Genomic DNA, 12253 nt, shown 5'->3' with positions numbered 1-12253 from the left:
GGGGTAATTTATGACAGAACAACTGACCACTATCCTACTTTCCTCATAGCAAACATTGACACATCACCACCAGAAACCAAAAAACTTTCATTCAGGCTACATAGTGAATCAGCTTTAGGCAATCTCTCTAATGCACTTCACAATATTAACTGGGAATCTGAATTTAATAATTCACAGGATATAAACTCATCAACTAACCTCTTTCTCTACAAAACTCTAAGCCTCTACAACACTCACTGTCCCCTCCTTACCAAACAAGTAACTGATAAAAGAAAAAATAACCCGTGGCTCACAAGTGGCATAATTAAATCAATCAACAAAAAACATGAATACGAAAAGAAATTTAGGAGTGGCCTAATTCCAATGGAAGTAGTTAAAAGGTACTCGTCAGTGCTTACCAGTATCATAAGAAAAGCAAAACTTTCATATTATGAGACTAGATTCAAAGAAGCAAAAGGCAACATGAAAAGCACATGGAATACCATCTCTAACATCCTGGGAACTAAACAACACTCCCACAACCAGATAACACTCTCTAAGGATGGCCTTACACTGTCATCTGACTTAGAAATGGCGAATGAATTTAATAGCTTCTTTTCATCGATTGGTGCTAACCTTGCAAGTAAAATCCCACAGACTCAGACACATATCAACACATATCTCTCAGGCAGCTATCCAAACTCTCTTCTCCTCTCACCAGTCAGCCCGTCAGATGTTGTGTCCATCATACATTCACTAAAAACCAAAGCTGGGAACATCAGTGAAATCCCATCCATTGTATACAAGAGCGCCTCCCATATGCCCTTGCACCACCTATAGCTCTGCTGTTCAACAAATCCCTTGAGTGTCATACATTCCTGATATCCTTAAAAACGCAAGAGTAACGCCAGTTCATAAAGGAGCTAGTGGATTATGTTGCATCTCTGCTTGCCTTGATGACTGAAAGAAAGCTTAAAGGGCTTGAAAACTTGCAGAACGAAGCCTTGAAGATAATCCTTGGATGTCCCTAGTACCACAAAGATACTTAACATGAGGAAGGAACTTAATATTAACTTAATAATAGATATGAGTGCATATTCTACTGCATTACTATTTGTAATGATCCTCATATTGTGCTTCAGTAATCCAATGTATAACCCTGAGATGTTTTCCTAATTGTACTTAGGATTCCTTGTTCATTATTGTGTATTGTTCTGATCTGCTTTTGTGTCAAATTCTTGCATCGTACCTGTAAACAATTTTTTGACAATTTTACTGTAATTATCCTACTTAAAATCATCTGTACTTGTAAAGTAAAGCTGTAATGTACCTGTTAAACACTTTTTATCAATTTTACATTTAATTATTTCTCTAAAACTCTGTTTAAGAATTTGCTCAAAGATTAGTTTATAAGGACTTGCCCGAAACTCTATATATGCAAGCTAGTGGTTTTACAAGATTATAATTCTAACTTAAGCTCTATGTTGTGTCTTAACCCCCCAATGTACGTTCTTGTATATATATAAATAAATAAAATAAATAAATAACGAGGGATCGAGGCATTAATGCGCAGTACGTGCTTCCCTCATCTGTGACGTCACAGCGCCATCTGACGACAGCATAAACACAGGCGGCCATTTTATGTTCCACCAAGATTAAAAAAAAAAAAATAATTTTGCCCCGAGGGGCGAGTTTATTGGGCAGCGCCCAATGTGTTCGCAATAGAATGTTCTACAAGAACATGTATAAAATAAGTGACACAGAGATTATTGATGTGTGTATTTGTGTGGGTGATTATAAATATGCATGTGTATGTATATATGTATACGTATATATATTATATATGTACATGTATGTATGAGAGTGTGTACATGTATATATAACATTAATAATTTTGTAACTAGCGTCAAAAATTGTTATTTGCTTAGCTAAACAAACTAGAGAGTTCAGTTCCTGAACCCATTATGTGCCTCTGTAATCCTTTACACCACCGCCCACGGGATGGGTATGGGGTGCATAATAAAGAAAGATATTGAAATAATAAGGGTATGAAATGTATCAACATAAAACATTAATGTTAATGGCCATCAGGTAAAATCAGGTTATTATTTGTAAAGAATTTAAATGAGTTAAACTAAATACGAACTTAATATGTTTTGCTAACGCAAAAATATATTCCCGAGGTATTGTAATTGCAAATAAATATTTAATACAATTATTTGTATCATTTTTTTTATTTTAGATTTCCGTATTGCTTGATAATATATAATAGCGTTTAGATAATGCTAGCGCTGGACATTCTTTAGGCTCGTTGCATGTTGTGGTAGTCGCCGCCATTTTAAAACCTTGTCGAGAGGGACTGCTGCTGGCTTATCCACAAAATCCTGCTGCATCTTCAATAGTTAAGGTAACTGTTTTCTTTTATTTGCTCTTAGACATGTGTAGTATATATATAAGCTTGTGGTGGTAGGCTGGATGGTGTGTTGATGGCCTGGAGGCGTGTTGATGGCCCTGGCTGGATGGTGTGTTGATGGCCCTGGAGGCGTGTTGATGGCCCTGGCTGGATGGTGTGCTTGATGGCCCTGGAGGCGTGTTGATGGCCTGGAGGCGTGTTGATGGCCCTGGCTGGATGTGTGTTGATGGCCTGGAGGCGTGTGATGGCCCTGGCTGGATGGTGATGTTGATGGCCCTGGAGGCGTGTTGATGGCCCTGGCTGGATGGTGTGTTGATGGCCCTGGAGGCGTGTTGATGGCCTGGAGGCGTGTTGATGGCCCTGGCTGGATGGTGTGTTGATGGTGGTGTTGTGTTGATGGCCCTGGAGGTGTGTTGATGGTGGTGTTGTGTTGATGGCCCTGGAGGTGTGTTGATGGTGGTGTTGTGTTGATGGCCCTAGAGGTGTGTTGATGGTGGTGTTGTGTTGATGGCCCTGGAGGTGTGTTGATGGTGGTGTTGTGTTGATGGCCCTGGAGGTGTGTTGATGGTGGTGTTGTGTTGATGGCCCTGGAGGTGTGTTGATGGTGTGTTTGTGTTGATGGCCCTGGAGGTGTGTTGATGGTGGTGTTGTGTTGATGGCCCTGGAGGTGTGTTGATGGTGGTGTTGTGTTGATGGCCCTGGAGGTGTGTTGATGGTGGTGTTGTGTTGATGGCCCTGGAGGCGTGTTGATGGCCCTGGAGGTGTGTTGGTGGCCCTAGCTGGAGGTGTGTTGATGGCCCTATATATACATTATATATATATATATATATATATATATATATATATATATATATATATATATATATATATATAATATATTATATTATGAATATCAGAGGGTCCCAGGACAATATTGTGCATGTGTAGTATGTATATTTATGTAGTATATTTGGCATATTTAATGGCATTTAGTTAATGCCACTTAGTGGCATGTCTCTGCACCGTTTCCAGTTTGTTGATATGCTTTCTAAGATATGGGCACACCATACAACTGCTGCATACTCCAACTTTGGTGTGTAACAAAAATTGTGAACAATTTGTGTAAAATAGTTTAAATCCATTTATGGGACATTCAGCAAATAGTTCTCTATTTTTTACATTCATCAATGTTTCGGTACGTGCAATAGTATGTATTGTTTCATTGCAGATAACAGCATTTAAATTTTGTTTGTTTCTTAGACTTAGACTCGTACTACCAAGTTGCTGTTGGCAATTGGATAATTTTTTTATGAAGTCATTTGTTATTTTTTCCCCTATAGTAATTTATGCTTTTGATCTCAATTAGTTTTATATCCTAGCTTTTTAATTTTTTTCCCCTTATATATTGCCATCTTATCTGTCTGCTTTACATGGCTTAAGCAGAGTCATGTCTGCTTAAGCCTTTGTTATTTTACTAATTTACCTGTTTTAATTATTATTTGTTTTCAAAGTTTAGTTTACCCCATTTTATTTGCTTTTTGCAGTACAGTACTTTACTAATAATCTTGTAATAGTAATTGGTAATGTAGCACTTGGCCTTTCTCCTTCAGAATGTATGCACACATTATAGAAAAAAGAAGAGAATACCACACAAGATGGCAGCGTATGTCACGGGCCAAAAAGCGACGCCTAAAAGAACAGGCGTCCCAGCGTGGCAAAAATGAAAATAGTGATGAGGTTGAGATTCAGTTGTTGAATCAGGATCCTTTGGCCAATGTTACAACAAACAGCATAGACGATGTCCATGCTGCTTTGTCATCTAATTCAGAACCTAATATTGGTTGTGGAGCCAATGAAGATGCATCATCTCTGGAAAGTCAGAGAGAGAGAGATTGGACTTGGGACATGATTGATGAGCATGACCCAATATCATCAGAGTCAGAGAGCAGTGGTGATGAGGATGATAAATCATTATCAGATGTATTGTTAGTATGGGTTAATAAATATGGCATAACACACAATGCCATTGATAATTTATTAAAAAAATTGAGAAAACAGGGACATGCTGACTTGCCAAAAACAGCTCGTTCGTTACTGAATACAGTTAAACATATACCTACTGAGACTAAATCAGGCATGATGTATATCTACTTGGGGTTAGAGGAGGAAATGTTGAAAACTTTAAGGCTGTATCCTAAATCAACAATAAGAGATTTGGCAGAAATATCTTTAATTTGCAACATTGATGGTTTGCCAATATTTAGAAGTAAAAATGAAAGTTTATGGCCTGTTCTTTGTGCTATCAATAATGTCAAACCTATAAGAGTTTTCCCAGTAGTCCCTCACATACGGAAGCTCTAAACCTAGTGATTTAGATTTTTTAAATGAATTCATTCAGGATTTGAAAAAAATTATGCACTATGGATTTAAAAATGATGACAAAAACATTGCCAGTAAAACTAAAAGGAGTCATATGTGATGCCCCAGCAAAAGCAATGGTGAAGGCAATCAAACTCCACTCTGGCTACTTTGGGTGTGATAGATGTACCCAAGAGGGTGTTTGGAATGGAAGAATGACTTATCAACAAGTGAAAAATTTACAACTCAGAACAGATGAAGATTTTCGTAATCAATCTAATTCTCAACATCACCATGGTAGATCACCATTCTGTGACTTAAATATAAATATGGTGAGTACTTTTCCCATAGACTATATGCATCAGATATGTCTTGGGGTTATGAAAAGGTTACTTCTTGCCTGGATACGAAATAAAAACGTAAAATTATGTGCTCGCCAAGTTGAAATTAGTCAGCGTCTAATTCAACTAACACAATTTGTGCCTATGCACTTTGCACGTAAACCTCGAAGTCTTTCAGAGGTTGATAGATGGAAAGCGACTGAATACAGGCAACTCCTTCTCTACACCGGTAAGATTGTACTGAAGGGAATCTTACCCAAAGAATTGTATGACCATTTCCTGACTCTGAGTGTAGCCATTTCTATTCTTGTTTCACCTAAATTGATTCAGTTAAATTACAGCCAATATGCACATGATCTTTGCTGTACTTTGTGTTAAAGGCTCGTGAGCTGTATGGTAAGGATTTTTTAGTGTACAATGTACACTGCCTAACACACATATCCTCTGATGCCAAAGAGTTTGGTAGTTTGGACAGATGTTCAGCATTTCCATTTGAAAATTACCTGCAGCAGGTTAAGAATATGGTTCGATCAAGTAAAAACCCTCTTGTTCAAATTGCAAAGAGGCTGAAAGAGATGCAGCATGCTCAAAGGATTTATACACCAAATACAGAACATAAAATATATACCAAGGCACCAAACAATGCCTATTTGCTGAATAATGAAACTTGCTGCCAAGTTTTGGACACTGTCAGTGACACCGATGAAAATGGAGACAGCATGTTCCTTTGCAGGGTATATTCGAGAAGTATACCTCTCTTTGAGAAACCTTGTAACTCCAAATTAATTGGAGCATTTAAGGTTCTTACTAGGAATTCATCCATGAAGGTGATTCCAGCAAGAAAACTAAACCGCACAGGTATGATGATCGAGACAGAAAGCGCAAATACTTTTCTGTCAATACTACATGACTTATGACAAGTACGTATTTAAATACTGTATCCATGCTTTAATAATAGTTTGAACTAATATTGTAAGTTAATGAGATTCACAATTTTGTTTTTTATTAAAGCTATTATCTTTTGACCAATATTTACCTGTTTAAAAATCCCATTACCCTGTATTTCATGAAAATTATTAATATTTTGAGAGCACATTAAGAGATAAAACTGTATTAAGCCTTTTAGTCCATACATGGCAGCTACTGTTTATACCAACCGAAAATCATTTACAAATGTGGCTAATCTATGATTGACATAATCAAGTAAATCTATTACCAACTTTATGCTAATTTCTTTTTTTGGGGAGAACAACCCTTAATAAGATTTTTCAATTTTGTAGATGACATCTGAAAAGCGGTATGCAGTGGTAGGCTTCAATGATCGTAGTGTGGGTATCATCTCCACAACCTGGATTGAAAAATCTGATGATGTAAGCATTACTTTGAAACTAAAAAATTGCATATATTGAGTTGCTTTAAAAATATTCCAAATTAGTGCTAAAATTAGCATGTAACAGTTTATTTCGACTTTTCAGGACAAAATATTGTGCTGGTGGCCACGGAGCAGGCATACAGTTAGTGCCCAAAGCACGAAAAGCCAGACACGACAAATTGGCGAGTGCATGTCGTATCAACAATCCTATCAACAACTGGTAGGTATTAAATTTATAATTATTAAGATTTAAGATACAAGACACCTATTCATTCATTCACCATAACTTTAACACTGCAGACAAAAACAGCATTATAATTATATTTTAATCACAAGATGGGTTTCCTCATAGCTACTTAAGACTTTTGTGCCCCAGTTATAAGTTCCAAATCATGTACGTCGTTTTATTAAACATCTCTTTAGGAAGCTGATTTAAGTTATTTCTTAGTGTTCACTACTCTACTAGGTAACGATAAATATATATCTCGCTGATATATTACTAATTATATTCAATTATTACAGATGATTTTGACGTTGCAAAACGAAGATGCTTAGCTGCGGAAGACACTTCAAATGTCGAAACTGAAGACGATATGGGCTATCCTCGACAACGAAAAAGGAAACCATGCTTCAAATATGAAGAAGATAATTCCGAGAATAACAAACGTAAGCATTGATAACCTACTACAGTAATTTAAAAAAAATTTGCAACTTGAAAAATGCCATTCAATACATTAAGCAATTTAAATAATTTCAGGCAATCATCACTCGTCTCAATCCAAGAAGAAGTGTTCGCCATCTTCATATGAGAATACACCTTCAAAAGAAATAAGTCCTCCGCAAATACCATATTATTCTGGTATATTAAGTGAATGTAAGGATTAGTAGTAAATAACATTAAAAGTTCTAAATTGATATTTAACCATGCTTCCTTTGTTTGGTTATTTATGCTTTTGGGTTAAAAAAAACTAAAAACTGCTCTAAACTTAGTTCTTGCTGTTTTTTTTGTTTTTGTTTTGTTTAATTCCTTCTGGAAGTACTAGAAGCTTTGAGTAATTTTTATGCTTATCTGGAATTTCTGTATAGAAATATGTGTTTATTTCTAATTGTTTAATATTAAGCATATTATTCTTTTATGTGCATATGGGGTCTAGTGAACTTTTCCCACTTTGTCTAGCAGGTGCTTTTCACTTGTCACAGTTCAGGGAAATTTTGGTTTTCCTTTGATCTAGTCACTAGAAACAAGCAGGTTTGTTATTACTTTTCTTTTTGTTTGTCCCTTACGAGTTAATTTGTCCTTTATCTTACCTTTACCTTACGTGTTAATTTGTCCCTTACCTTAAGTTAATTTTTAAAATATGTATCTCATATTGACCCCCACCTCTCTCATGTTAGTTCAAACTATATTAAAGTCTTAAAAATATATTTTGGTTAACAAGTGTTTGAAATAAGCATAACTCCTTTTCAGCTAATAGAACAGTCCTACAAAAGCCGTCTCCAGTGAAGACTACACTTCACAATACACCTTCAACGCCATCAGTATTTCCTCATGAAGGTAATAAGTTAATTTTTAAAATGTGTATTTCATGTTGACCCCCACCTCTCTCATGTTAGTTCAAACTATATTAAAGTCTTTAAAATATTATTTGGTTAACGAGTGTTTGAAATAAACATAACTACTTTTCAGCTAATAGAACAGTCCTACAAAAGCAGTCTCCAGTGAAGACTACACTTCACAATACACCGTTGACGCCATCAGTATTTCTTCATGAAGGTAATAAGTAATTATTTAAAATATATATCATGTTGACCCACTCTCTCATGTTGACCCTCATTCTCTCTCTCATGTTGACCTCCCTTTTCTCATGTTGAAATTTGTTTTGTTAATTTTGTTCTGTCACCTCTTCTTATTCTGTGTGTATGTGTCTGTCTGTCTCTGTATGTCTCTCTATCTTTCTTTTTCTTTATTTATTTCTTTCTTTTCTTTTTTCTTCTCTTCTCATGTTGGCCCTCCTCTCTCCCATGATAACCCCCCTCCCCCCTCTCTGATGTTGGCTCGCCCTCTTTCTGATGTTGGGTAGTTTAAATGTGATGTAGACATATAGTATAACTTATAATATTAGTATGCAGTAGTAAAAGCTCATGAAATTTGTTGATTATAAATTACAGTAGTTAGATTTTAATAGCTAAATCTTGCAATCTTAAAGACAATGAGCTGGTCACGCCAAGTACTTCAGTCGTTAGGACTCCAAGGTCAAGGAATTTATTCGACCCAAAGTCACCAGACAAGAACGATGGGAGTTTGAAAGAAATGATGCAGAATATGAGTAAGTTTTGAAAGTTTAATTAATTTATTATGTAGCCTATAACCTATATGTACCCTATGGGTGATAGGCATAAGTTTCATGTTGAAGTAGACTGCAAACTGAGCAGGTTAGATTGCTGAATTTGCTTCCAATTATATAAGCAGTTTCATAATTAATAAGAAATTATCCCATTATCTATCACATCAGTCATAGCCTACTTTTTGGGTGCTTTCTCAGTGTCAGTTATTTTAAAATATACTTTATAATGCTTTTATTTTAAATGTACATTCAAGATATGTAATATAATAGCATGTACACTTTCTATATACTGTATAAATTTCCAGGTAACATGTTGCAGGCCATATACACTGAAGTGAATGAACTGAAAAGTGATGTGAATGAACTGAAAAGTGATGTGAAGATATTGAAAGCAACTTTGACTACAAAAGAAACAGACAAGATCATAGAAGATCTAATACCAAATCCTATTGCTGCAGAAGGTGATCTTAATGTTCTCAATAGGAAGTTAGCGGAATCGAGTTTCAGAACAAAATTTGTAAGTGGTATTTTAACAGTAATGTTTCCTTCAATTTTTCATCTTAAATATTACAGATATTTGCTAATTTTCTAATTAAATTTTTTTGATAGTTCATGCAGAAAAGATAAAATTGCTAAATAATAAGAATAATGATATAATCTTGTTTATATAGGATAGGATAAAATATAACACTTACATATTTGTAAATTATGTAATATTAACACAGAGTCTTTCACACTCTCCTGAGTGCTTTCTCAAGGTCTTGAGTGTATGGTTAGGATGAGGCTTACATTTCAACGACTATATTTCTCTTGCTAATTTTGTTAGTCGTTGAGATGTATCTCTTCATAACACACACACTTATCTGCTTGATGGGGGTCTGGGAGTTCTTCTACTCCCCAAGCCCGGCCCGAGGCTAGGCTTGACTTGAGAACTTTGGTCTAGTGCTTGGTGATTGTGGGGATTATCATAGAGGATTACATGCTGTTATGGAAACAGTCAACTAGAGGGTTATTTTGTAGACCCAGGTCAATATTGAAATCACCTCCTAGAATGATGTGATTTTTGTTGAGATGTTATTTATGATAAGATGCCTTATCATAAGTTATGATATATATATATATATATATATATATATATATATATATATATATATATATATATATATATATATATATATATATATATATATATATATATATATATATATATATATATGTGTGTGTGTTTCATTGAATATGACCGCATATTCTGTATTTATTATTTTCTGGTTTAGGGCTTCTATCCCTCTAACTATTTTCTTAGCATCAGGGCTTATTTGAAATAGGAGTTCTCCAAAACTCATTTTCGTACTTTTAAGGTGAAGAAAAGAAGTGATTTACTATAGAGTGTATTACACTTATTTATATAATTTGCACGACGTTTCGAACCTCCATGGTTCATTCTCAAGTGAACAGATCTTGCAATACTAGTTTCACCTCACATTTATCCCTTATGTATCCCCCCATGTTTTCACCTTCATTGTATTATCACCTGACCCAGTGCGGGTATAAAATCAACTAGTATTGTAAGATCTGTTCACTTGAGAATGAACCATGGAGGTTTGAAACGTCGTGCAAATTATATAAATAAGTGTAATACACTCTATAGTAAATCACTTCTTTCTTCACCTTAAAAGTACGAAAATGAGTTTTGGAGAACTCCTATTTCAATTAAGCCCTGATGCTAAGAAAATAGTTAGAGGGATAGAAGCCCTAAACCAGAAAATAATAAATACAGAATATGCGGTCATATTCAATGAAACATGTTTGAAAGAAAACCTGCTGCCAGTATACACCAATATATATATATATATATATATATATATATATATATATATATATATATATATATATATATATAGATATATATAGATATATATATAGATATATATATAGATATATATATAGATATATATATAGATATATATATAGATATAGATATATATATATATATATATATATATATATATATATATATATATATATATATATATATATATATATATATATATAATATATGTATACATACACATACATACACATACATACATACATACATACATACATACATACATACATACATACATACATACATACATACATACATATATCAAAATTACTAGTGTACTACATTTTTGTTGTTGCTTTTAGGTGTTGCTTTTAACCAGTGTACGTGGGTCTGATTGTGCAACTACAGTTCGAAGAATGATGAAGAAGATAGGAACAAACGGCCTTTGGTCATTATACAGCCTAAAAGGACAAAAGAAGAAATTAGCATTTCTAGAAAAACAAGAACTATATAATGTTATTTTAAGTAAGTAACAAAAAAATTAAATAATTTTTTTTTATTTAAAATTCACTAAAAAATTAAAATTTTCAGTTCAAATTAAGTGTACATTAAGTATAAATGATTATATTTCTATCACTTGCTCTTAAGATTGTTTCATTTAATAGAGGTTGGTCATAATTGTTCTCTGCTGCTAGTACTGTAGAACTGACTGACTTAGCTATGGGAAAATGTAAACTTAATTGGTTTATCCTTTACAGTATTTTGCAGTTTATTTCATGATCCTGTGGTTAATACTTGCATAAATAGTAGATTGCAAAATGCATTTTTATATCATTAGTATTAAATAATAATAATAATGTAAATAATTGACTTTTAAACAACGTACAATTCATTGGTCGGTGAGATTATATTAGTAATATTTTTTCATTCTTGCAAAGCCTCAATAAAGCCGTTAACATGTTAATATAAACTTGATCACCTTCCACTTTTTTTCTCATGTGCTACCTACATGTACGGAACCTTATTCCTAAATGCATATCTTGTTCTGAAACTTGTCTTTTATATGTTGTGTATCACCATCTCTGGAGAGTTTTATCTGATGTGTAAATTACTTTTAATTTTACAGAATATTATTGTTATACAGAATTTGTTATATAAATAACTGTTAATTTTACAGAATCATCTATCAACGCACATCCACAAGTTAAGGTGGAAGACGTGACCTTTCAAATTTCTGAAGTACTGAAACATGCACCAAACAGGCCTGGTGGATCTAGGTACAAGGTAAAATAATTAAAATTTTTTTTTTACTAATTATCTGTTTATATATATATATATATATATATATATATATATATATATATATATAACCCATATATATATATATATGGGTAGTTATATATATATATATATATATATATATATATATATATATATATATATATATATATATATATATATATATATATATATATATATATATGTCGTACCTAGTAGCCAGAACGCACTTCTCAGCCTACTATGCAAGGCCCGATTTGCCTAATAAGCCAAGTTTTCCTGAATTAATATTTTTTCTCTAATTTTTTTCTTATGAAATGATAAAGCTACCCATTTCATTATGTATGAGGTCAATTTTTT

The 12253-nt window shown here is 33.7% G+C and overlaps 2 protein-coding genes across 3 annotated transcripts in view; both read left to right on the top strand.

Moving 5' to 3' along the window:
* LOC138371369 (uncharacterized) overlaps positions 1 to 12253 on the top strand; it is a 560082-nt gene that overhangs the window by 21931 nt on the left and 525898 nt on the right. The window lies entirely within an intron of this gene.
* LOC138371370 (uncharacterized) overlaps positions 6935 to 12253 on the top strand; it is a 49472-nt gene continuing 44153 nt past the window's right edge. Inside the window, exons 1-8 of the mRNA XM_069336151.1 lie at positions 6935 to 7108; positions 7200 to 7316; positions 7911 to 7997; positions 8130 to 8216; positions 8650 to 8769; positions 9093 to 9304; positions 10978 to 11140; positions 11793 to 11899. Coding sequence (XP_069192252.1) covers positions 7036 to 7108; positions 7200 to 7316; positions 7911 to 7997; positions 8130 to 8216; positions 8650 to 8769; positions 9093 to 9304; positions 10978 to 11140; positions 11793 to 11899 — 966 coding nt within the window. The 5' untranslated portion in view covers positions 6935 to 7035. The remainder of the gene's footprint in view (positions 7109 to 7199; positions 7317 to 7910; positions 7998 to 8129; positions 8217 to 8649; positions 8770 to 9092; positions 9305 to 10977; positions 11141 to 11792; positions 11900 to 12253) is intronic.

The sequence above is a fragment of the Procambarus clarkii genome, chromosome 35 (assembly GCF_040958095.1).
Source record: "Procambarus clarkii isolate CNS0578487 chromosome 35, FALCON_Pclarkii_2.0, whole genome shotgun sequence".
Classification (NCBI taxonomy): Eukaryota; Metazoa; Arthropoda; class Malacostraca; order Decapoda; family Cambaridae; genus Procambarus; species Procambarus clarkii.
The sequence above is the reverse complement of the archived record's forward strand: the minus strand, read 5'-3'. Positions and strand labels throughout refer to the sequence as shown.